The following is a 26775-nucleotide window of genomic DNA, read 5'->3' on the forward strand; positions in this document are numbered from 1 at the left end:
TCAAATTGTTTTAAGTCCTTAACTCAAATCACTGTTAAATTGTGAGTCCTTATCATAAAGAGTGCAGGTCTAAAAGCAAGCAAAGGAAGAGGTCAATCAATACTCAATATAGTTTCCATATGTTGCAGCTATATATAAGCTAATTTCTATTTGTATGAATTTCTTTTTGAGCTTGAAACTTAATTCTATATCTATGGTGATTCACATAGAAGTGACAATGCAAAGAGGAATAACCCTGTCAGGAAGGAGAAATTGGTCGAGGATACTGGCATGCATGAAGTTCAAAAAGTTATTGAAGAATAATTATGTCAATCATGTTTAATTTGGTGCTGTTTATGCACGACACCAAACATTTAGACATTGTGATGTCTAGTGAAAATAACCTCTTTATTTGATTTCTCTTTTTATCACCCCATGCAAACATTTCTCTTATTTAAAACTAATTCATACCATTAAGTCGGTTAGTCAAAACGTGCTCATCTTTGCTACTTATTAATTAAGTAATATTCCGTGGAAAACATCTCTCTCTTATCCTACTTTTAACCAGTAATTTCTAACGAAGAATGGTTCTTACAAATTAATTGTTGTTTTAAGGATAATTAGCTGCTTATTTATAATAATTATATAGAGACGTGTCACATTGTCAAATGTAAAATACCAAGTGCACGCGTCTGTACAACGGTTCAGGAGGGAAGAACGTCGCGCGAGCAAGTTGAGCGTCGCGCGATTTAGGGTCGGCGCTTTCTGCAGACCACAGACGTTCGATCTGTTGAAAATCTTGCATCTAGAAGTTCTAGGAAGACTTTAATTACACACAATCTCACGCTTATAAATTACATTATTATCTAGATTTATCTACTTCGCAAAACGATCGTATCTGAATAAGATCTTTTGTCTGCGAGGTTCAATTTCTGTGTAGTTTTAATTAAACTGAATCATATGTGAACAGATTAGAATCGGAAAAGTTGTGATATTCGCAAAATTAAGGAATTTGAATCGCTAATTACACTTCTGATTCGAATTTGGTATCAACAAATCTCTAATTTTCTTTTTTATTTCGAGAACGGCACAGCCACTCAAGCGTGGAGATCAGTCATGTCTACGAAGAAGAAACTGAACAATTTTAAGGCCGACGGCCTTGAGCCACGTCGCAAGACTAAGAGGAGCCGACGTGAGGTTTGTACGATTGTATCTGTTGAAGTGTGAACTGTGAAATACATTCAGAATCTCAGATCTGAGATCTCTATCTGTTTCGTCACTTTTAACGAAGCTTTTTTTTTTTTCCCCAAAGAAACGGAAGGCGACAGCGGAGAAGCTGAGTGCGAAATTGGCCAAGAAGAAAGCAAAGACTCAGCTGATGAAGAAGGGGCTCGACAATTCGATGGCCAAACTCGAGGAGATGGAATCCGAATGCGCCAGAATGAGGGAGGAGTACAAGCTGGCGATTGAGGAGAACGTCGATCTCCAACTCTCCGTCGACTACGTGCTGTTTGCCTTCTTGCGTGGAGGACATGGTGGAAGCTGATACCTCATTCACTCTTGGATCCACTAAACCCTGAATCTGTGCGTATGTAAATTACTCGCATGCCGTTTCCTATGTCTTTTGTTAATTGTGAATTCGCTGATAGCATTGTGGGGGAGGGAAGAGGCAGGTTGTCCTTATGTTGATAGAGGGATAAATAAGGAAAGATGGAAGGGTATAGCTGTATAAATAATGTGTGTATAATTTTGGCATGCGATTTCCTATTTCCTTAGTTGATTGTGAATTTGCTGATAGCACCGTAGGGGAAGGGAAAGGGAGGTTGTTCATTTTGTAAATTAAGGATGAATTAAGGAAAAGATGGAGGAGAATGTTAATAATTGAATTTGTGTTTTCAACTATGTTCTACTTTTACATTATTTGCGATAACATGCTCTTTTATTATGTTCTCTGCAATTTAACATTGTAGACCTGTATTGGGAAAATCTCTGCATTTACATTGAAGCTGGAAGTCTATACTTATGCCACTTTCCTGCTGCCCTTGTTCATCAAGTTGGACTTTGGCTTGCATTGTGCAATAGCACCACTAATCTGTGTGATTTGTAAATATCACTAGTTTACACTCACCATGCCTGTTGAGGTTACTCACCATGACTGTAGAGGTATTCTGTTGGTGAAGTAAAAGAAAAAAATAAAACCACATCTTTGAGGCGCATTTGAAGATATGCCATTGTTGAAATTGTATATGAGATTAAAAAAAATGTTGTATAGGTTCCTATTAGAAATTTACTTCCATTCTGCTAGTGAAGCAGGAATGTTGTACACAAATCTCCAAGTCCTCTCTACTAAGGATGTTTTGGGAATGTAACAAGTTTACATTCTATAAGTAAACAACCATGTGGTTAATGAACCCTTCTTGGTCATACAGCTTATCCCAAGCCTGGATAAATTAGGAGAATGGCTGTTAGTGTAAACTCTTCAGACTTTATGAACAATAATCCAAGACATTTGGGATAAAGGCTTGATGGTGATGATAATGATGATGACTAACATGTGATCAAGTTGTAGTCTTGCATTGTAACAATGCAATCACACACCCTATTAACCTCCCCTTCTTCTAGATTAATGTTTCCAATAACCGCAAGGGTCCTGCTAGCCATCTCTGGGGGAGTTTGTCTCAACAGAAATCATAGCATTTTTAGTTGTTGAAACACAATTCGATTGGGAGTTCTTCTTTATGGACAGCATAGGCACCTTAGTTTTATATATCTGGAAATATTAATTTACATAGTTGGTCTCTTTTAGATGTTATGGATCTATTTATTAGATTGTGGTGTAAATGAGGGGCACCCCCTATTGTTAGGCGAGTACTCTTTTTTTTATTTGATTGAGCCAAATCAATGTAATTAGCAAATGTGAATTGGAGATACATTGTCTTTTATCTTAGTGCGTCTCAAAAAGCTGGTGTTCATGCCCAAATTGATGTTATTGGAAAATAGGAATATAATGTATATCTTTTCTCTCTCCCTTTTTCGGTATACAAATCACCAACTTGGGTTTTTGTTGTGAATTCAACAAGCAGTAAAATTATAAGCAATTAGGCATGATAAAACTGTCTGTGTTCATTTTTCTAGGAAAAAAATCACAACGTGATGCATCGGAAATTTTATTGGTTCCATCAGATGTGCTTGTTTAATCAATATGACAATATATGTTGTTTTTTTGGTCTCGAATTTACCTATTAACTTAGCAATCTGATGATGCAGTGCATATTCAGTACCTCAACTATATATATTATTTGTTCGCGAAAACACAGTTGAAGCTGAAAAATGCAAGTACTCGTTTAATGTCTTTTCTGTTTTTGAAAAAGTATATATACAGTATACGTGGTCACCCTTATTGACGAAGCTTCAGTTATGTACTGTAGATGTGTTTGTTATTCCTTTCGGTTGCTATGAAGTGATGGAGATGTCTGGCAATTTGAAGGTTGTTAGGTGACTATTGGTAGTACTGTTATGAAAATGTAGTTGGAAGCTACAATCATAGAGTTCAAATGGAGGTGAAAATAGCTCTCGATCTTTTTTCACTCCTGCAGAAAAGAGGAAGAGTAAATGCAATCAAACTTGATATAATTATGGTTTACATGATCTTGTTTGATTGGAGGAACTCATTATTAATTAAGTGCATGTAGAAATTGTGGTGTCTTTCCATGAAGGGCTATCTTGTTTAAATTACAAACAGAGTACTATTTGGAGAATGAATTCTGTATGTTGACTCAGTAATCAAAAGCTTTACATGTTTCCTTCTTATAGAAAATACAAGGCATAAAGATAGGAACTAATTAACTGCACAAGCTAACCTAATTAATAAATTTTCCTAATTTACAGGAGTTGACTAATTCTATATTTACAGCAATAAATCCATGCAAATTTCTAAGGATTCGGAAATATCACAACCGAATCTTCTACTTCCCAACAAAAATCTATGTCCTGTTCTCTCTCAATTTTTTCCTAGATTAGCTTTGCATCTGCTTCTATTCTTCTTGGTTTCATCTTTGCATTTCATGGAAAAGGGTTTAGTTGTCTTATAATGTTTTCTCCATGCCTATTTAAGTTTTACTAACAATGTTGTTCCACTTACTCATTGTTTTTGTATGTTACTCCTTATCAGGTTCAACACTGACTCGACCAATTATGCGAAGATCTCAGAACGTCTTTGCTTTGACTTGGACCAAAATAAACGGATTGCACATACTCTCACTCTACATGCTAGGGCATATAATGTACCTATCTTCTACTTAACATGTTTCTTACCTGTCTGAATGTTTGTAGGTTAGTAAAATAGTTACTGTAGTATATATTGTCCTGATTATGAGTATATTTTCAGTCCAGCGAAGGTGGTACATGTAAGAAGTTCCCTTCCAAGTCGTCCATTAAGGTTTGGTGCTGCAAAGATTCAAGAAGATGTTTTCAACCTTTTTGGAGCTGGATTGCGTGAGTACTTGGGGCCATATGGAATTATGGGTCAAGGAAGTCAACATGCTAAATGTTGTTACTTCTTTTGTCCTTGACTTGATTCCTTACTGAGTTGCCTGAGAATGCCTGCTTTCAGTCTGGTTTGGGTCAAGAAGAGCAGGAAATGGCCACAAGAAGAGACCAGCTGGTTTATGATACTCATAAGATTATTCTGCTTTAGAAAGATGATGTCCCATTTAAGATCACTTCATGGGAATGATATTGTTTCATATCAAGGATTTGTTGTGCTCTTCCTAATATATATAGCTAAAAGAGGCTCAAGCATTTCTCACCTACTAAAAGTTCTTAGGCAGTCAAATGTGTTGCATTTCAAAGCAGAGCACATCTGGCTCCTGATGTAGGTGGATTTAGCCTGCATGATGGAATGCAGGAAATCAGGAAAAATTGTGGAATCCCGAGTATTTGTGTGCATTAAGGAATTTGTAATCTAGTCTGTAATAAGTTAGAAAATCTGATGAAATATAAGCATTTTTATCAAAACCGATATGTTCATCGATTCAACCAGTTGACCTTGAGGGTTGTTTTTTAAAAAATTATTTAAATTATTTATAAATAGTAATAATTTTATAATAAATTAAATAAATATTCACTTAATTAGTTAATTACAACTACAAAGTAGGAAATTACCAACACAATAAACATGCCAAATCCTTTAGTTAATAAAACAAGTCCAATTTGATAAATAAAATCTAAATTGAAAATTTTAAAAAAAAAAAAAAAACAAGAGTCAAATAATCAATAGATCAATAAATATATAGCATTTCATCTTCCAGAAGCTAACAATTAGAATTAGATCTCTGTCCGCAACTTTTAATTCTGTGACTGACATACACAACTGACAGTCATAGTTGGAACATTGACCGATTGAGTAAACGGTCATCTTTCGGTGTCCTTTAGCGGCACAGAATCGCGCGATTCACTTTCGACCTCGCGCGATCCATCTTCAACTTCCTTACTCTTCACGATTTGTGTTACATAAATACTCGGTCCATCTTCAAAGTTCAACAGCTTTTTGTAGTTGATTCACAGTGCAAAAACATGAAGCTATTGTTATGGCGTTGGTATCCACTCTCTTCTTCAAGAATCAAGAGTGGACGAAATTGGGTGTGCAAAACAAGTCCCATAAATATTATCCGTAAAAGGCCCAAACGATTTCTGAACATAAGGCTGTCGGTAATTTTCCAAATTAGTCTCTTAATTTGATTTACAAATTAATTTCTAACATGACAATTGATTATTTTTCTTGGCGAATCAGAATGACAGAGTGGGGAGTAGGAAAATAAAGGAAGGCACAGCAGACGCAGACGCCGACGAACTTCCGAGTGAGGAATTTTGACAATAATGATTATGGAGTGAGTGGAGACACCCATATTTATTGACAAATCTCTGCCTTTCAAAAATTTCCTGAAACAGGAAATCACGCGAGGGGATCAGTCATGTCACTGATGACACAGAAAAAGGCCAAATCCACAGGATCACGACTGGGTTGTAGGACAAAGGAAAGGAGCTTTGAGGTTCGTACCATTAGATTTCTTATCAATTGAATGCTTTAAACAATTTTCTCAATTGTTCTCCCAATCAAAATTAAATGAAGGCTATAGAACTCGAGGTCGAGGAGCTGAGAGCCAAGGTTTCGAAGAAGAGAGCAGAACTAAAACGCATGAAGCAGCAGCAAACCCAAGTGAAAGCCCAACAGGAAGAGATGAAATCTGAACACGCCGTAAAGTTCGAGGAGAACAGGCGGAACTTTGAGAAGAACTTCTACGAACGACTCTATGTTGACGCCATGGCGATTGCCTTGGTATATGGTGGAGCCTGATTACTGTCTGCAAACCTGATGTATAGTGACTGCTTGAGCAGTCTTCCGTCAGATTTGTTTCGTTTTGTTTAAACTGTTTATGGGTCTAAACAAGGTTTTGAAAACCGGACCGGTCCTTGAACCGAAAAACCTTCCAATTCACGGTTTAAATGATAAACCGAGATCAAAACGGGGTTTGACCAACCGGTTCTGTCAAATTCATTGGACCAGATAAGTACCCAATCATCGGTTGAACCAATTTGATCGGTCGGTCCGGTCCGGTTTTCAAAACCCTAGTCTAAACTCCTTGTCTTTTTAAAAAGAGAGATTGTGTCTATTTAAATAAAATTAGAGATTTACTTTGTTTAATTCGTGGTGGTGGATTCATCTGGTAGAAACTGTCTTTATTGTATCAAAGTCGCTTTGTACTATCACGCTCTGCATCAAAACCCTAACCTACGTGTTTGTGTCTTTTTGGTGTGTAATTTTTTTCTCTTGATTAGTGTGAGTGTCTTTTTGTAGCAGGATTGGAAACTAACTTACAAATAAAAGGCTAAGGTTGATGATGCGATTTAGTCCGTCGCTTTGATTACGCCACTAAATTTTTGTCATTTTGGTCTCTATTATAGTATTATCCAAGAAGCTTGTGGTTTTTGTCCTAAACTGAATAAACAGCAAAATTCATGTCATATTCTAATCCTAGTTTCAAGCCTATTGTAAGATTGCCAAGTTTCATTTTGTAAAAGAGAGACCAGAATACAATTCATGTCGTCTCATACCAAGTGTTAGGACGAAAAGTCCCACATCGGTTGTTGAGGGGTCTTGTATCCAGCATATAAGCTGGTGCAGGCCTTCAAACACTTGTCAAGCCTTTTCCAAATGGAAGGGGCTTGGAACTGCCACGGCCCAATGGGCCGAGATGGTGGGGAGGCTTGGCTTGGGTTTGTGCCATCGTGGGATTTTCTACATGGTATCGGAGCAGGTGTGCGCTCGTCCCCGATAAGAAGTCCACTCGTTGGGCCTTGGGCATAGATACCCAGTCCACGAGTGCGGGGGAGTGTTAGGACGAAAAGTCCCACATCGGTTGTTGAGGGGTCTTGTATCCAGCATATAAGCTGGTGCAGGCCTTCAAACACTTGTCAAGCCTTTTCCAAATGGAAGGGCTTGGAACTGCCACGGCCCAATGGGCCGAGATGGTGGGGAGGCTTGGCTTGGGTTTGTGCCCTGATGGGATTTTTAACATGGTATCGGAGCAAGGCCCAGTCACAAAAGTGGTCCGATGATGGAGGCCCGCACTTACCACCTTCCCATGGAGACTAGGGTAAACAAAGCCCAGCCCATGTGTGAAGGGGGAGTGTTGGAGTCCCACATCGGCTGGGAATGGTCTTGGTGACTTGTTTAAATGAGGGCTACTCTCCACCCTCTAATAGGCCTTTTAGGGGGTGGACAATGGGGGTCCAAAATCTAACACCAAGGACAATCATAATCAAGTGTATAATAGTGGACAATATACATAATCAATTATGATATAAGGATCTAGTTGTAGCGGTGTTAATAAGCCTAACCCAATTGGTTTCAGTCATTAATCTCTGGTTCTCAGCTGCTCTTGCTTGCAGACTTTGATCTACGAGATCTTTGATCTCTCTCTGACCTCCTCAAGCGTCCGTTCTCCCTATTCAAATCTTCATTTTTGTTACCAACCATAGGTAAATCAGACTCCTAGAAAATGCAGATAAATGGGAAAAAAAAAAAAGAAGAAGAAGAACTTAATTAAAAGACAGTAAGCTTTGTCAGATGATCTTTTTAAAAAAAAAAAAAAACTTGATTGCTTCTTACTTTTATTAGGAAATTTTCCTCCAAGTGTTGCATACATTTATTGCTCTGCCTATACCAGCAGCCTGGGTAAATTGTGCTACTCCTGCGTAAGTCAACTGGTTTCCTCTAGCTTAGAAAACTCCACCTTTGACAGCTTACCCATCATCACACCCACAACCACCGCCAACCACTTACCTGCCATCATCATCCACCCTATCCCGTGCACTACCGGCACCCCAACCGGGGGGCTTGATGGGTGAATTTTTTACTTTTGATGAAGCTACAAAACAAAGAAAGAGACTAGATGTAGGACGGATGTTGATTTCAACAACGATTCCTGGCCAAATAACCGAACTGCGGGATTTCTTGTTACAATGCTTGAAGAAGCGCATATGATGCTCGGAATCTAATGAGGATGAGTTTTTGCTATAATCATACCAAGGGGTCTAGTGAGAAAGAAGACGAAAGCATAGATGCGATGGCCTCAGAATTAAGCTCTGCTGCGAAAAGACGGCTGAAAGGGAAGATGGCATGTTTGGCTGGAAAGTAAAAATCCGGTGACCGGAGATCTGAGAGATGCCACAACGGACAGATTTTCAAAATTCTGCAGACCCAAACTCTCAGAGTCGGACAGAACGGACTGCAAAAGTTCAAAATTCAAAAGAGAGCCCCACTACAATCTCGGATAGCCCACAGGCTAAACAAACTCAATAGTCAAGAGAAGGCCCAGAGAAACTAAAAAAAAAGAAAGAAGGTATGCTTGAGAAAGAAGAAGGGGAAAGAAGTTGGGAAATTACATGGAGAAAGAACGAGAAAGAAGAAACTCTGATAAACTGAAATATTCGAATTCAGTAGAATAAGTGAACAACATAGTTGATCTGCAACTTGAATCAACTTAGTGCATAAAGAAGATATGAAGAGAGATGAGAGAGCAGATATATGGTAAGATCTTGATTTGGTTTGAGTAAACGACACAAACGAGACAGAGAATCTGATGAATAAAGGCATGTAAACGATAGAGCAAGTTGTCCTCATCACCAACAATTTATGCGCTCGAGTAGCAACACAATTGATTCAGAGCGTAGACCAAGAAATGCAGATATAGGCAGATAGAGAAATGAGAGATCCTGAACTTAAAACAAGGTACAGATTCGAGTGAAATCTCGCGACAGACTCTCCTGCGACATTGAACAAGGGAGTTCGGAGACGCATGATGATTCAATCTCAGCCAATAGGACTTGTACTTTGTTGTTTCTTACCAAAAAGATTCATTTTTCTAACGACAATTTACGATTTTTGAGCACAATTGATTGTATATTGTTACTAGAAGTTCGTCTTTTGTAATCGCCTACGTTATTACCTTATAATAAACGCACAAACCCACTTTTTTTTTTCTTCAGAACTTTGATGGCATTGATGGTCCACTGACCCCAAAATTGACCATAAGCGACACTCGCGATTCCATTGAATGTTCGAGCGAGCTAACATGGCAAAAGAACGAACTTTACTTCCAAGACGAGTTCCTTCGAAACTACATGTTTGATTCATCGAAATTGAGTGGAATTGAAACAAAAATGTTACAGTGATAAACTACTTGCATCCTATAAATATGTACTCCAGCTTCATCAGAAACTCATTCTCCAGCTGCTTCTTCTATCTAGCAATTCACAGTTGTTTGAGTCGACAAGACTTTCTAGACAAATTAAGAAAAACAAAGCAATGGGGCATAGCAAGACATATTTGAACAACATTGAGAAGAGCTACTCTGCTCCAAGACTGAGAGGACTTCAGGTATGTATATTACATTACTAATATTTACATACGTTTTGCACATTTTAGTTGTGATTCTGTTTTAACTCTTGTTTTGTTGGATGTGAACTGACAGATTGATAACGAAGATGACATTAAAGCAAGGATGGAAAGATTGAAGAAGGAGATGACAGAGATTGGTGAGGAGCAAAAGTGCATAAAAGCAGGGCAAAGGGAAGTGAGTGTCAAAGATATCAACAAAATCTTTGATATCTTTGACAAATGAACAAAATCTTTGAATTTGTCAAAGATATCTACAAAATATCAATGATATCTTTGACAAATCAACAAAATCTTTGAATTTGTCAAAGATATCAACATCTTTGATTTACTTTATTGACATTATTTTTCTTACTTTTCCTTTCTAACGCCTATATAAAGGCATGTTGTACACAATCAACATATAGTGAAAAATATAGATCCTTTTACTTTTCTAACATGGTATCGGAGCCACTCCTGTTGAGGCACTCCAGAGTAGTGTACGTACTACCATTGATACAACACATATTATTACAGCCTTGGTCCAACACTCCTTAGGTGGGATCTTGGTTTTGGGTCCGTCCCCAGTCGGTTGCGGTCTCCTTTGAGATGTTCTTCTCTTTTCTTGAGTTTTGGTGTCCTCTGTGGCGGTGCTCCTTCCGCCGTTAGTCGTGCTCTTCCAGGGGTACTCCTTTGCTCGGACCCCTAGCTAGACCCGATTGCTTCTTCTGCCTTTTCATCAGTTTGAGCATGGTTCCTCGCAGTTCGTTCCTTCGGCCTCCTGCTGCTGTATGGTGGTGTCCATGTTTCTGGCTGCTTTTCCCTGCTGTTTCTACCATCGCTCTTGGTGCTAAGATCTCGGTCCTCTCTTGGAGTCCTTTTGCTGCGTTTTTAAGGCTTCTCTAGAGATGGGTCCCTTCTCGGAGTTTTGCTGCTGTTAATCTTACTATTTGCCCTCTTTGGTCCCATTCCGGATTTCTGCGTGCAGTCTTGGTGTTCCTTTGACTGCTCTATTGGGTTCCCATGTGGATTTTTTCTTGCTTTTTGATAGCCTCGATTCTCAGAGCTGGATCCCCATCCTTTTGTGTTTGAGTTTTGGTGCGTGTCGCCGGACTGCTCCTTTTTTGGCTTCTCAGTTTGTTGGTTTCTTTCTATTCAATTCTGTCAAAGATATCAACAAAATCTTTGATATCTTTGAAATTTATCTTTGACAATATCCACTCTTGACCAACCTGCTGATCTCTTCACCAAGCCACTCCTACCAGGTCGTTTCAGAGACTTAGTTTCCAAACTCAAGCTTACTTCTACTGCACCAACTTGAGTTTGAGGGGGGATGTCAAAGATATCAACAAAATCTTTGATATCTTTGACAAATGAACAAAATCTTTGAATTTGTCAAAGATATCTACAAAATATCAATGATATCTTTGACAAATCAACAAAATCTTTGAATTTGTCAAAGATATCAACATCTTTGATTTACTTTATTGACATTATTTTTCTTACTTTTCCTTTCTAACGCCTATATAAAGGCATGTTGTACACAATCAACATATAGTGAAAAATATAGATCCTTTTACTTTTCTAACAGTGAGAAAGAAAATCAAGGAGATCAGGAGCGAGTGTACCCAACTCAGAGAAGAAACTAAGCTTATCTTTGATCAAAGCAGATGCATCAAACGTCGAATCCATATCATGTTTCACATCTTGCAAGCACGACAGCGTGGCGATTTTGTTAAAGCACAAAAGCTTACTCAGTTCCTCTACATGAAGTAAATCTTCAAAATGCCTGGAGTTCATATACTGCATATATATGTTACGTGAATATATAAACACTCTGAACAACGATGCAGAATGCATAACAAAACTTCAACAAAATCATGGCTTGTGAGCTTGTTGTTTATAAGGCACGTAACTTCTTTGTATTTTTTCAAAGCGTGATTTTTGTGTGGGTCTTCAACACTCATCTCACATTAAAATCCCCAAATTAGACAATATTGGGCCTCAAATTTGTATGGTCTCTTTTAGGACTAACACCAAATATGTGTAGCCTCTTTGGGCTTACACTTACCAAAGCCACTTTGGACCTAAATACAAGCCTCCTTTTGGGGCCCAAACATCCCACAATCCCGCTCTAATACCATCTTAAAAATATGCGCCTAAAATTGAGCTTATTCACAAGTGGTTGGAGCCATAATGGTTCACAAAACCATGACTTGTGAGATTGAGTCCAACTACTTGTTTATAAGCCATTTAACTTCTTTCTATTTTCTTAATGCGTGATTTTTATGTGTTTCCAACAATTGGTATGTATGCAACTCTACATAAACTTTGATCTCCAATCTGGTTACTAAACATAATACCTAAAGAGAGGTTGCATTTTCATGTCTTATAGGAGTTGATGTTGTTAGGAATTCCTCATCGATTAGATGTGGGAGTTCCACTCACTTAATAAGAGGAGTTCAACCTCGTAACATTGGCATTTTTAGGGACAAAATCCACATGGGCCTTTGTCCCAATGTGAAACAATACTTCAAGTGTTTGTTGGATCAATCTTTCTTCTCTACTCATTCTTCAAATTATTACATGGTATCGAAACATTTACTCGATCCTCAAGACCTCCACTCGATGGTGTTTGGGTCACCTATGACTCTTTTGGATATAGACCACCCACAAGATGAAGGGTACCACATGATAAATCCTAATCCATCTAGTCCACTCGTTGGGTCTAGTATGAGCCCACAAATGTGAAGTTTTATTCACTTAATAAGAGGTGTCCAACCTCATAAGACTTGAAGATCCTTTTAGAGACAAAACTAACATGGGTTTTTGGCTCAATGTGGTACAATACCACAAATGTTTGTTTGGTTAATCTTTCATCTCTACCCATTCTTCAAATTATTACGGATGTGAAGAGTTGTTTAATTGTAATTATGTATAACTGTAAAATGATTCATTATACTATATTTTAGAGAATTTGATGTGTATGCAATAATAGCCTCAGAGTATATTATATGTTGAGTCTCCCCAAAAGAGGCCGCGATGTCAGAAATTAGAATCTTGATGATCTGGTCTTAATTAAGCTAATTGGATCTGCTCTGTCTGTTTTTGGTGCTCTGTCCTTAAAACAACAACTCTGTGATAGATTTTTGGCCAACCAATAAATTCTTGTCGATTCTATTTTTAAGGAGAACTGTTAAGTACCAATCTTTGCCTTTTTCTCTATATCATGCAACATAGAGTGAGTGCATTTATTGATTGTCCTTTTAATCTGCCCTTGACAGTGTAAGGTTGTAAAGGAGGAAGAAAGCCTTACGTGGCATGATAATGCATACAATTACAATGACAGCCCTTAATCCTTTATTTTTTTATTAAAAGAATATTGCAGACAGTGGCGGAGTTGGGATGGATTGTCACTGGGGTCGCACTTTCTATAATGATAAACAATTATATACCAAAATAACCTATTAAGTACCAATCTGATATTAGTTAAAATACCCCACTCCACCCGCCTATCTCCGCCACTGATTGCAGACATTTTCGTACAAGTAAACGACCATTAGAACCAATAATAAATTGGAATGACCGTAAGAACCAATAATAAATTGGACATAAATAAATAATTAATTAATTGTAAGAAAATTAGGGTAAGGTTTATTCATTTTCCCCGAATGTGCGGAAAATTTCATTTGCTTTTATCTAGTCAGTCAATGTTGACTGAAGAGGTTGATTATGTGTCTCACGAAGAATAGAAATTGAGTTGGATTCCAAATATTAAGATATTTTTCGCTCTGAATCAAGACCTTAGGAGAAATTGGGTTGGATTCCAAATATTAAGATATTTTTCGCTGTGAATCAAGACCCGCACAGATTTGTTCCTCAATGCCTAACGTCCTTGGTTAAGTCCGGAAAATATGTGTTAGATTATGGATTTTCCTTAGCATAACAAGTTTAGCATAACAAGTCTAGCATAACAAGTTTGAGTCTAACTCTTTACTAAAAACCTAAGTTGACAATAGAAGGTTTGTCATCTCTTATAAGTTAGACTCAAAATCCATCATCTTCCAATGTGGGATTCTCACCAATGTCACACAACTCTTATCTTTCCTTTTTTTTTAAAAAAAAAAATCCTTTTGCTCTTCAATGAGCAAAACATGTAATGTCCACCAGGACCACCGCAAATGTTGACATATATATAAAGAAAAATTACTACCAAAAAAAAAAAGACTAGGTCTTTGTTTCAATTTCGCAGAAGCATGTGCGAAGCTTCATCGATGCTTCATTAGGAAAATGTGGAAGTAAATGGTTTGGGCCTTAATGGGCTCCATCTTGGAGTCTTTTATTCATCACACAACCGAGTGAGTTGGTTGTGCATGGTTTTCAACGACTTTTATGGCCAAATAGTCTATTTTTCTTTTTAAACTAACCCCACATTAATTTCCTCATATTTTCTACATTTGGACTTGGTTTCACTTACCGCGCATAATACTCCTACGTTTGGAGGAAATGTTTGCTATAAATATACCTTAACATTAGGTTCCCAATACACACAAGCGTGGAGGAGATATTCCAGGAGGAGATATTGAGATAAATATGTTATGCTAGCTGTAGCTGTGTAATTTTTATTTTGACAAGGAGAACAAGAGATGGCAGGGGTTAGTGGGGGGCAGAAATGCATTAAAACTGGGCAGATTGAAACAGAGCGAGCAAGCAACTGTGGAGGGGAACAGATCTAATATCAAAGCAGAGATTTAGAGACATGCAATTGGATGCTAGTTGCTTTGATATTAGCTCTGTTTCCTTCTTGAGCTTGTCCACGCTCTCCTGCTACTCACGTTCTTCCTAGTTAATGCATTTCTGTTCCTCACTAATCTCTACCATCTTTGACCTTACCCGCTTTATTTATGCTCTTTTTTTCCCCTTTTGCTCGAAATGTGGTAAGTGCTTTATTTTGGTTCTAAATTTTTTGGGTCTGCTTAACTTTTCTGATGACGTGCAGAATCAGACTAGTTGACTGATTGCTCGGTATATGCTTGCTCGGGTCTACAGTGGCCTCAGTTGATCATACTCTTGAAATCTCCGTGTTTCTGTTTTTCTCTACACAAGTAATGAACGCGAACTACGGGGTCTCTGAGGTGTGTACCTTAGGGGGAAACTCTGACACGCGCACAAGTCAGTAACAAAGAATGCTAGTGAGATAGCTTGGTATTGAGAGCTATCTCCCTAGCTAATAGCGAAAAAGTGTGAGAGTTTTACTTGAGTGGAGGTCCCTTTTATATGATTCTTGGGTAATTGATTTTATCTAATTGTAGGAGAGATTTACGTGGGCAAATTCTCCGAAAATTTGCTTAAGAGACAATTATGGGATCGTTTATCGATGTGTCTGAAGTAATTTCCACGATACCATTGATCGAGGTGCTCCCTAATTCAGTCTTCTTTAATATAGACACGTGTTAATGTCTCATTAGAGTGATATTTTGGTATCATCATTTTCATCTTCTTTTACTTTAGTTCTTATTTCCTCCATATATTTAATGTTTTCCCCTTTCATAAGAAAATATGGAACAATGGAATATTAATTGTGTTTTCGATTACTTTTTTTTATATGAATATTATATTATTAGTTATTTTAACTTTATTTTTTTATTTTTTATAGAGAAACAAAACAGAAAACAATAGACGAGCATCAAAAAACACTCTCTACAGAGCCAGTTTTGTAGAAAAGATGGTAGCTCGAGATCAAATTCTTCCTCAAGGACGGAGCATGAAGAACATCTTTCAAAATCAACATACGTCCAGAGTTGAATTCCAACTCAATCTCACCACTTATATTAAGCACAAGTGCACAACCTTAGCTATGCTGGGTGAAGCACATGAAAATATTTCTGATAAATATTTTATTTTGATATTTTAGGAAATCAATTCCTTGTAAATCAATTAGTATTATTTTTTTACGAGTTTAGTATCTTTTTAAGTATTTGTTTCCTGTTAGAATTGTTTAAGGTTTGACTAGTGTTTCATTTAGTTTACTATTTAAGGTTGTAATCCTCATTGAGAAATTTCAGTTTTGAATTGAATAAAAATTAAGAGACGACTGTCTTTTTCCAATTCCTTGGTATTCACCCAAATTAACAAAGGTATTCGTGTGTCGAATCAACAGATCCAAATAGGGGTTCTTTCCACCACGCCACCCTACATCAGTTGGTATCGAAGCTTTGCACCTTCCTAGTCATGCCGCCAAGGAGAAAAGTTACCGGAAAGCAAGCGACTTTGGCGAAGGTGTATAGAAGGGAGGATGCAGATCTGGATCAACACTTAGTTACATTTATTCATTTAGTCATATATATGTTCACCCACTAATCTTGTTTGCAAGCAAAACCAAGGCAGAAAATGGTGGCAGCAAATCTATCTGGGGTTATCTCATGAGTACACCTGTCCGTATTGTTAAAAGATTTATTTCTCAAAAAAAAAAAGATTTAGACTATTAATTACGAAAACTCTATATATCCCTAATAATTTCTTTCATAACTGGACATAACAGTATTACGTTATCTAATTACATTGAATTTGGTTATTACGTTGCCTAATTACATTAACTTTCATTATTACTACGTTGTATAATTATATATCATGATTGATTATGATTGAATTTGTTAACGATACCTATTGCTCCCGTATTATTTAAGTGGACCAACGGCCAAGGCCATTAATGTGAATACGGACAACAAAGCAGTGCCCAATCAAATTCATGGAACATGAACGCTAAAGTTCCTTGGAAGTCTAAGAGTGTGTTTGATAAAAAAATGTGTGTGGAAATTCATTTGGTTGTTAGTTTTTAGGAACTTGTTTTGTAAAACTGAAATCATAAAAGGTGTTTTGTATTTCAGAACTTGTTTTTCACTGATCCCAAGAGTGGTGCTCCACCACCAATCGGGCTTTGGTTTTTAATTGTGCTTTGGTCACTCGACAAATCAATTTTTTGTTTTTGGTTTTTTGTTTTTAAAAACAATTTTCAAATAACACAAACCAAACCAATTTTTAACACTTCCTAATTTCTGAAATTTGTTTTCAAAATCTAAACTCAAAATGATTTTTAAAAACTAAAAAATAAAAAGAATTTTCAAACACACTCCATCTTGTGCAAACAACTTGAGTAGTACCAGTCAACAACTTTTGAACACGTACCCGTCTAATGTTAATTGGGGTGTCAATGTCATATAAAAATTAAAAATTTCATGTCTGTCATATCATTTGTGGCTTGACTTAAACAAAGTCATGCATATATATAAATATGTATCGTCTTTATATACATTTTCCAGGAAAGTTTTCTATCAAAAATCTACGCTCAATACAATACATGTCAATAATATTATTTGTTTTGACTATTTCAATTACCAAAACTTTTTTTTTTAAATGGAAACAAAAACTTCATTAAGATGGTAAATGAGAGCAATCCTCAACTAAGGAGGCAAGAATACAATTTGGGTACTCCTCAAGACCAGCACAAGTTTTAAATATAATAACATATCTATCATTAATATCCGTAATTTCAAAATTTGATAATATCACAGTCAATCAAATTATTTCAAAAAAGAAGAAGGATGAGAGTTTTCAGTTACCATTACATGTTTTTTTTTTTTTGTGTCCAATATCAAGATCGTTTTGTATGTTCTCACATAGTGCTTCAACTTGTACTTTGAGAAACTTATTCTCATGCTCCAATTTTGAAATTTCATGCAGCAGTTGCACTTTGTTCGTCAACCAATCCTCCCAATTAGTCTGCTTTAATATCATGATCTCATTCTGCAGCTTTTTAATCTCAACCTGGTGATTCGTATTGCTCGACACATCATCCTGTCAAAGAATTAAAGAACAATCAACACAAATTCGAGGTGGTCAACACAAATTCGTAAACCCCAAATCAACAATAATGATATATGGTTAACCAAAATTTAGAAACCACATTTTTTTGTAATCGATATGCCCTTTGGACATTTGATATGGGAGGTGACTATAGGATATTGTTCCTAGAAAACACAACATTAATAATGACTAACTAATGCATCACAACTAGGCAGATTGCCCTTCCTTGAGGAAAGCCAAAGTTTTTAGAATATATTTTATTTATTTTTATTTAATTAGAGTTTGCTTTTATTTAATTAGGGTTTCCTTAGATTTCGTTTTTGTTATACTATTGAAGGTTGTCAACCATCATTAGAGAGGGGGCTTTTGTTGGATTATATTAAAACCATATATTTTTCTCTAACCCTATTTTATTCAATTTTTCGTGGAATGATCTAATAGAAGCCGGCATTATTATCGAAATCGTTTTGTTCTACCACAAAATTTCACAAAACACAAATTTGTAAATGACATCTACACTAAAAAATGGTTGACATCGCCGCCACGAACATATAGTGCATCGCTATTTTATTCAATGACAGTTTGTTGGTTGGTCATGTTACTCGTCAAATTGCGAATTTCGATGTTTAGTTCCATTGACTCGGTTTCTGTCAGTTGCAGACTCTTGTTTATAGATTCTTTTTCCATCATCAAATCCTTGTTCTCGTCATGCAAATTTGAATTTTCTCGACCAAGCTGATCCAACACACATTCCATTTCCTTCTTGCTTTCCTACCAAAAAATGGTGGGGTGGGGGGAATAAATAAATAAACAAACAAAATTGACGAAGAAGAAAAACCAAAATCCAAAAGGGATGAAGAGCCTTGATAGCATATCATATATTTTCAAGGATTATATTTCTTTAAAATTCGAATTTGAATTATATTTATTGAAAATTGGAAACCTATCATCCTAATATACAATTGCAAACCCATCATCCTAATAGTGTTCGAGATGAAAAACATAAAAGAAAAGGAAAACAATGCCGGATGAATCAATATTTACCCGGCATTTTTCTCGATATCGTTTGTCGATTTCTTTCTTTTTTTCATTGGATACTTGAGTTTTTCCAGAGTTATTCCTTAGTAGATGTGCAACCCATGGATTTTTACTCCCACGGTTGCGGCCTGAATCACTTGTTCCAGCTTGAGTTGATGCTAATCCTTGTTGTGGTTGGTAATTCCATTGATTTTGTGAAGTTTGATAACTTTGATTCAATTCTGTATAGAATGTTTAGTAAAATATGTACTCATTAGTCTGCAACAATATGGATAATATTTATAGAACACGCTATGACAATAATTGTCTAAACTTGAGCATATATATATATCCACAGCTTTTCTCAAGTAAGGGTGTAAATTGTGGGTGTATTTTGCGGGTTTCTATCTCAGCCGTTAGATCAATCCGACAGCTAAGATCTTAAATCCTAACATACACCCTCCCTCACTTTATTTAGGACCACATATGAGACCTCAGTTGATTTCCTCGCCGGTGCTTTCACCAGGAACTATTCAGAGCAGAAGCAGCAGAACACGTTCTCAAGCACGGCTCATCAGTCGCTACCGATGGTGGATTTGTAAGCTGCGTGGATCTGGAGTTGATTTTGCTAAGAGTGTGTTTGGATTGAGGGATTTGAAGGGAAGGGCAAGTGAGAGAAGAGAAGGGGACTTCTCTCATATTTGGATAGATAAAAAAAGAAAGGAAAGAAAATTAGTTTAATTGACTAAATCATTCTTATTTTTGTATGTTAGAGTGTTATGTATAAAGGTAAAATATGTTTTTAACATATAAATAACTTAATAAATCATTCATTCTCTCCAAATGACTTCATTTTGGGATGAAGAATATTGATAAAAATTTAATGAAATATTCCCTTCAATTCCTTCAAAATTTCTCCCCTTAATTTTTTCTTGACTATTCAAACAAATGAATTGAAAGGAAACTCTCTTTTTCTTCTCTTTCCTTCCTTCCAAATCCTTCAATCAAAACACACTCTTAATGATTTTTCTCTATAAGTCGCAATTGATGGTTGATTTTGACAAGAGTTGGATTTCACAAGTCTTCTTCTCAGATTAACTTCCGCACCAATGGAGCCCTGTTCACTCCCACGTAGATATATTGATTTGGCAAAACTAAAATCATAACCAAACACAACCAAATTAAAATCCAGTCTTGGTTGAACAAATTTGGTGAAGCCAAAAGTTTATCTTTTTTCTTTTCAATTCCTTCTTTTGCTTTACAATAGCTTGTTAGTGGAATGATGTTTTATGGGTAAGAGTTCTTGGTGAGGCATTGATCATGACGGGTCTCCTAGTGTGGATTCTGGTTATTGGTGTCGATTCCGGTGAGGTGAAGGCGAGAGACTGATGAAGGGGATGATTTTCGCGATTCGCGACATGGGTTTCAATTGTTTTCCGGTGAAGGGAAATCATGAAGCGAAGGGAGGAATGAACTGTGAAAGAAGAGAAGAGGGGAAAGCACGAAAGAGATGGGGTACGGGAGGGTATATATTGTGGTTTTAGATCTCAGCCTTAAGATTAATCCAACGACTATTAAAGAAACCCGCATTTTACACCAGCAAATTATACCCTTAGGAGGGAAAAACTGATATATATATATATATATGTTTTATCTAAGCATGATATATTACCTTGATTTTGCCAAGGAAGATCCTTCTGTGCAAGATCCAATCTGACATTATCTGAAAAATTCGTAAGGTTTAATTCGATTCAAATCATATATTGTTCTACCACGCTCTGCTTCACTAACCAAACTTCACAAAACACAAATTTGTAAATCACATCTACACTAGCTTGTTAGGGGTGCGTTTAGTATAATGGTGCGTTTGGTACAAGGGTAATGAGGTGTAATAGTTATAAGAGTAATTAAATTTTAAGTTTATTTGTATTTGTTATGTCAGTATAACTTTTACTCATGTAATAAATTTTAGTAATTGAACTTATTTTTTACACATAATGGGGGACCTGGTTAATAAAAAGTAATGAGAAGTTTTACTTAACCTAAAATAAAAAATTCTAAAAGTTCATAAGTTATATATATATATATATACACATATATACACACACATATATCTATACACACACATATGCACTTATATATATATGTATATATATACGTATAGATATGTATATATATACACATATACATACACACACACATATATAACATATATATATGTATATATATACATATACATGAATTCTCCTATGTGGACCAAAAAGTGTGGACCAAGTTTGTGGACCAAAATCCAATGGTTGTAATCAATCACAACATAAGTGGGGGGCCACACATTTATTATGGGACCCACCACATCTATGGTTGAAAAACAAGTCCACAAACTTGGTCCACACTTTTGGTCCACATAGGAGAATTTTTGTATACATATATACATATATATATATATATATATGTATATACACACATACATACACACATATATATACAAAAATAGTTAACAATTGTTGTTATATATATATACACATGTCTGGCTATGTATGTATATATATGCATATGTATCTATATTTTTAAAAAAATTTTACATGATAGTTATAACAATAAAAAACATAATCTCACTTTTTTCTATTTTGGTTCATTACAATAATAACAAACAAGGGTAATGGTGTTACATCAGTAACGTATAGTCGTAACAAACAATAGTAATGAATATTCTTATGTATATCTGTGTAAACTTAAAAATTATTACTGGAATAAAAATTATATTGCAATAACAAACACAAGTAAACTTAAAATTTAATTATTTTTATAACCATTACACCCCATTACCCCTCTATCAAACGCACCATAAAAAATGGCTGACATCCCCACCACAAACATAAACTAATGTCACACAGAGACAGTAATGAATGCACTTACACGGATTAAAAACTAGTAAATCATCACCAATAATAGCGCAACCTTCCCAGTCATCATACTTTATCCCGTCAGTTTCTCTACCGAGATCCGACAATGAACCAGGGTACGCCATTAATTAACTGCAAAGAGAAACTAATTCGATGGGGTTAATTGTGAATCCAAGATCTCAATCGGTTCAGGAAAACAGAGAGAGTTCATATCTGTAAATACAAAGAGATAGGTTAACAAGACATATATTGCGCGATGTCGCGCGAATGCTTGCGATTTCATTCATGATGGGGAGAGAGGTAGCTTTTTGGATGGCTGCTCCACCACATTAGCTTTTTGAGTCAACAAATAAAACTCATTACAGTATATAGTGTGTTAATGAAGGCCTTAGGTGGTGCGCATGCGCATCAGCGCATATATGTCCTACTCTTTCTTTTCTTTTCTTTTTTAATGCCTTTTATGTTTACTTAGCCTTTCAATTTTAACTTTAATTTTTCTTAATATAAAATGACTGGCAGACAAGACCGTAACTAATCATTTTGGCGTCCAAAACAGCATGATATAGTTGTGTCATATTACAAAAAACAGTAACTACATCAATCTAGAAAGTCTCAATATCACAATATCAGGCTAGTACCCCCCATATAACTTATGGAATCGTGATTAAATTACAAATCTCTCAACTGCATATCCCTAACTATCAAAACCATGAATTATATAAGTACAAGAAAATATTCTATCAATGTGGAAAATAAGAATTATATTCACAAACTTTCACAATTTTGAACTAACATGCAAGATTACAAGCGACATCGATCTGCAATGCATGATCAGAGTGTGTCCTATGCACTCATAACCTACCTATTAATTACCCCATCAGCTTCTGTAAATATGTAAACACAAGTCTAAGCTTTCCATGCTAGGACTTTCTGCCATTTTTAAGGATTTTCTACAAGAAATTAGGGGTTCGAGAACTTTAACGTCTGTAACGCAGTCAAACACATGTACTCCTTTGGTTGGGCGATTTTTGGGTAAACTAGACTTTTTTAAAAATAATTATGGTAACCCTGGGCCGGCTGGTGCCCAAAACCCTAGTTTTGGCTACTTTGGACTAGGCCGGCCTTGTAGGCAAGTGTGATCACCATTAATTATGTATATACATTGTCTACTTGATTATTTTTAGCTAGTTTTTATATAAAATTATAGCTTATTAAGTCTCAACAAGTAAAAGGTTGTCCGACAATTGAATCCCAAAACATTGAAGATTTGAAGCAAAGTGCAATTATGAGAGTGAAATTGTGAATGATAAGGAAGATTGAAAAGAGTGAGATGATTAGGGCTAGGATATATTTGGAATATCATTGAAAAGGGTGGGGTAGAATGGGTATTTTAAGGTTGAAATATAAAAGCTTATAGATGCAATTTCAAATGCCATTTTATACTACTTAAAATGCTAGTATGGCTTTGCTGGGCGGTACCGCCCAGCAAAACAATGGGAGCTTGTTCAAGGGCGGTTGGGAGCCTTATTTTAAAAAAATTTAAATGTGGGACCCATTTAAATGTGGGACCCATGTGAACGTGGATCCCAAATGCTTAAAGTTAAATTTTTTATTTTTTTATTTAAAAATTACGGGATCCACCTACTTTTCATTTAAATAATATTTAGATAAATATATTAAATTCTTAATAAACAACAAAATGTACTATTATTGTATTTAATTCTTAATAAATATTAAAATAAATTAATAACACTAATAAATTAGTAATTCTTATAATAATTTATATTTATCCATTTATAATTATATTTATTCATTAATAAATTTATATAATATATATTATATTAAAATTTATATATTAAATTAAAGTAATTATAAGTATAATAAATTATACCTATAAATTAATAATAATACAAATAAATATATTTTACACAACCTAACCGCTAGCAATAGTTAACAACTTCACCAAACACCTCACAGCTTATTTCAGAGTTTTAAACTCAGTTTTTTTTTTCACAGCTTAACAGCTAGCGTTGAAAATCAACACAACCGTTTTACTAAACACACTATATATGCAATTTCAAATGCTCTACAAAACGGAGCTGTAGTACAGTTTTTGTTAAACAAGAGGGTGGTTCAAAGTTTCGCTTGAATAATTGATTGATCATGTGCAATATGTCGCAGCAGATAATTGTTGGGTCTCAAGATCGCAAAATGGACGAGAGTATTTGAACAAATGGGATTTCAGACTTTCAATCCACAAAGAAATATGAAAATCACCACTCATATACATTACAACCACACACAATAATCAAAATACTGATTCCAAAATATCTAGAGTTTGTAAAAAAATATATATTGACCATTTTAGTTTATATAATTTTGGTCACTAAAAGATTCTGTTTCATTATAATCATTTTCGATGATCATATTGAAACATTTAAACATTGTGATTGTGATAATTATTATTGTGATAATTATTCTTGTGAAATATGAAAATCATCTCATCATTGTTTTTATTGTTTTTTTTTTCATTCTTTTCTCTTGAACATTTAATATTTTAATTTATAATGAGCAATTTAATAACTACATAGATATTTATTTATTTCTCATCATTTCTTGAAATTTCGACAGCAATAAGGAGAGATATGTAATTCAAAATTCCTATAAAATGAGAACTCCACTCAGATAAATCTCGATAATTAGCTAAGGAGATGACTCTAAATATTGAGCTATCTCACTAGCGTTAATTTCTACTGATCTAACTTAAGCGTTGAAGCATTCCGCTGAGATACACTTCAGATACCCCATAACTCGTGTTTGCATGTGTGCGGAGACAAAGAGGAACCTATTGATTCCTAGTCTAATCAACTGAGAAGCTTGCAAAACTGAACACTCTGATAATTCGATCCGATTTTTGCACGTCATCAGTTATAGTCATCAAAAGTGGTCCCTCTCATGACAGGTTACACACCTTAAATAGAGAACACCACTGCGCTGACGGAAACAAATAAATAAAAGTAAAGTAATTTCAAATTTAAAATACAAAACGGCTTTTTCAGGTTTTTGTCATTTTCACATATATAAGCGACCAAAAATGTTCTCGATCGCACGAACGTGTCCGCCGATCGCGCGAAGACGCATGATATTCTCGAGACTTTCAGACTCTTCCAACCATTACCAACTTATTTATTAATTCATGATTTTACTTTTTGCGTGTCACAATCACTAGTTTATAGCAAGTATAATATAAATACCTGTGGGGGGTGTATAAACTTGAGCTCAATTCGCCTCACAAGAAGGAAATGAATATGAAGTTCGAGGGAGCCAGAAAGAAGAGTCTGCATCAACAACAACAACAACAACACAGAAGAAGTAGTAAATCAACAAGGCAAAGCAGAAATGAGGTATTAAGTTACTTCCAGAAGGGTAAAAGGATAAGTTTACTGTAGTTATATTCGATTACAAATGTTTTTGTTGCGTTCAGAAAAGAAACATTAAGGCGACGATTGTGCAAGTAAGGAAAGAGATGGCGGAGATTGGTAAAACACAGAGTTGCATCAGAGAGGGACAGAAGGAAGTGAGGGAAAAATACAAGAAGATGCAAAGAGAGCGCGAACAATTGAGGAAGGAAACAGAGGCTATATCCAAGCAGGGAGCGAGCATCCAGTTAGGTCTAAAGCTCATGTTGGCGTTGCAAATATCAAAAGCAAGAGCTCAACTAGATTCTGCTTTGGCCGATCAGCTTCTTCAGTCTCTCCGTTTCTTTTGATTTCTGTTGAAGTTAGCCAGGTCTTCTCCATTTAGGTGCATATGACCTGAAGCTGTAGTACGTAGTGTATTTGCTTTGTCATGTTTTATTATGTTAAGGTTGTACTGGTCAAAGTTGCTTTATGTATTTGCTTCGTCATGTTTTATTATGTTAAGGTTGTACTGGTCAAAGTTGCTTTATGTATTTGCTTTGTCATGTTTTATTATCTTACGTCTGTTTATTAGGTGGTGCCGTATTTGTAAATGGCTTAAGTGCCATATGTTGTTGGAAGTCTTGTTTAACAAGTTGAATACATGGTGTGCTTCGTTAATTCTTAAAAAAAATGATTGATGAAAGCAAATCAAATGCAAATTAGAGCAAATAATAGAAAGGAAAAGATTCATCCTTTTCTTTTTCCAGCATCGAAAAATATAAAAATCGTGAGAATATATATATATATATATATATATACCATTATGGGAGGAGTTTAGAGACCCAAAACCTTCACTTTCATTCCTTCCTTTCAAACACTTTGCTCCTGCAAATGCATTATCATCAAATTAATATCAAAAAGGGAAGAAGAAATGAAGAAATGCGTTATAATTAATATCAAAGTCCAATATCATCACATTTGAAGCCATTGTTGTTCTGAAAATCGCAGCAGAATGAGGTAATGCAGTAACAAAGATGAACTGCATGGATACAAGTTTGATATGCTAAAAATTCAATGATTAAATGTTAACATTTCCTTGTTTTTGGAGTAATTGAGTGACAATTTATTTGATTGGTGCAGTTAGCATTAATTTGTTTGAAAAAAAGAATACAATTTATATACCATATATGCACCAAACTGCAAATTAAGGAAATTTTGCCAAATATTCAAGATGGTGATGAAGAAGCCAATTAAAATATTTGTGAAAAGCACAAGCTTATAGAATAATCTTATCCTTATGCCAACTCTCAAATATCATGTGAACACCGATTATCTTAAATTTTAAAGTTTATAAAGGAGGTGAATCTTTTAATATAGTGAACGGATATATATATATATATATTACTCTAGAAGTAGGGCTAACTAATTAACCATTTGTTGAATTGAGAGCGATCGTCCATCTGATGGTTGAGTTTTCATCATTCTAATTTCTTGGTCACCAGTTTGAATCTTCCTCGTCTCAAAATTCGTTTAGAAATAAATGAAACAACGATGTCCTTAGAGTTAAACCTCATATTTCCCTCAAATTTTTAGAAAATTTCCAAGAAATCTATGGTCAATCTATTGGTCTTTCAACTCTAGAAACGTAATTTGCTGAAAGTTTTCAACTATTTAT

General features: G+C 35.5%; 3 protein-coding genes and 2 long non-coding RNA genes across 9 annotated transcripts; 4 read left to right on the top strand and 1 right to left on the bottom strand.

The window, feature by feature from the left end:
* The first annotated feature begins 762 nt into the window (after positions 1-762).
* On the top strand, positions 763-4790 carry LOC120006204. 4 transcript variants are annotated; one of them, XR_005469951.1, is made up of 4 exons: positions 909-1176; positions 1292-1563; positions 4151-4262; positions 4367-4790. XR_005469951.1 is itself a non-coding variant. In XM_038856150.1 (3 exons), the coding sequence occupies exons 2-3, from the start codon at positions 1096-1098 to the stop codon at positions 1523-1525; spliced, it is 315 nt and encodes a 104-aa protein (XP_038712078.1). In that variant the 5' UTR covers positions 763-902; positions 1068-1095; the 3' UTR covers positions 1526-1909. The 4 variants fall into 4 exon arrangements, 3 of the variants coding, with proteins under 3 accessions (XP_038712078.1, XP_038712079.1, XP_038712077.1); XM_038856150.1 differs by lacking the exons at positions 4151-4262; positions 4367-4790 and adding an exon at positions 763-902 and having other exon boundaries at positions 1068-1176; positions 1292-1909; XM_038856151.1 differs by lacking the exons at positions 4151-4262; positions 4367-4790 and adding an exon at positions 790-902 and having other exon boundaries at positions 1073-1176; positions 1292-1909.
* A 694-nt stretch (positions 4791-5484) lies between these two features.
* Positions 5485-6976, top strand: LOC120006234. The gene is made up of 4 exons (XM_038856193.1): positions 5485-5688; positions 5771-5837; positions 5929-6029; positions 6110-6976. The coding sequence occupies exons 1-4, from the start codon at positions 5554-5556 to the stop codon at positions 6332-6334; spliced, it is 528 nt and encodes a 175-aa protein (XP_038712121.1). The 5' UTR covers positions 5485-5553; the 3' UTR covers positions 6335-6976.
* Positions 6977-9780: 2804 nt separating this feature from the next.
* On the top strand, positions 9781-19531 carry LOC120006485. Its single transcript, XR_005470019.1, has 3 exons — positions 9781-9919; positions 10014-10119; positions 19520-19531. It is a non-coding gene; the product is annotated as an uncharacterized LOC120006485 (long non-coding RNA).
* LOC120006486 lies at positions 18365-20623 on the bottom strand. 2 transcript variants are annotated; one of them, XR_005470021.1, is made up of 3 exons: positions 20469-20623; positions 18824-19038; positions 18365-18550 (listed from the first exon to the last, which is right to left on the bottom strand). It is a non-coding gene; the product is annotated as an uncharacterized LOC120006486 (long non-coding RNA). The 2 variants fall into 2 exon arrangements; XR_005470020.1 differs by lacking the exon at positions 18365-18550 and having other exon boundaries at positions 18691-19038.
* Positions 20624-24949: 4326 nt separating this feature from the next.
* On the top strand, positions 24950-25760 carry LOC120006374. The gene is made up of 2 exons (XM_038856394.1): positions 24950-25103; positions 25184-25760. The coding sequence occupies exons 1-2, from the start codon at positions 25002-25004 to the stop codon at positions 25466-25468; spliced, it is 387 nt and encodes a 128-aa protein (XP_038712322.1). The 5' UTR covers positions 24950-25001; the 3' UTR covers positions 25469-25760.
* The last annotated feature ends 1015 nt before the right edge of the window (positions 25761-26775 follow it).

Source organism: Tripterygium wilfordii, chromosome 9 (assembly GCF_013401445.1).
Source record: "Tripterygium wilfordii isolate XIE 37 chromosome 9, ASM1340144v1, whole genome shotgun sequence".
Taxonomy (NCBI): Eukaryota; Viridiplantae; Streptophyta; class Magnoliopsida; order Celastrales; family Celastraceae; genus Tripterygium; species Tripterygium wilfordii.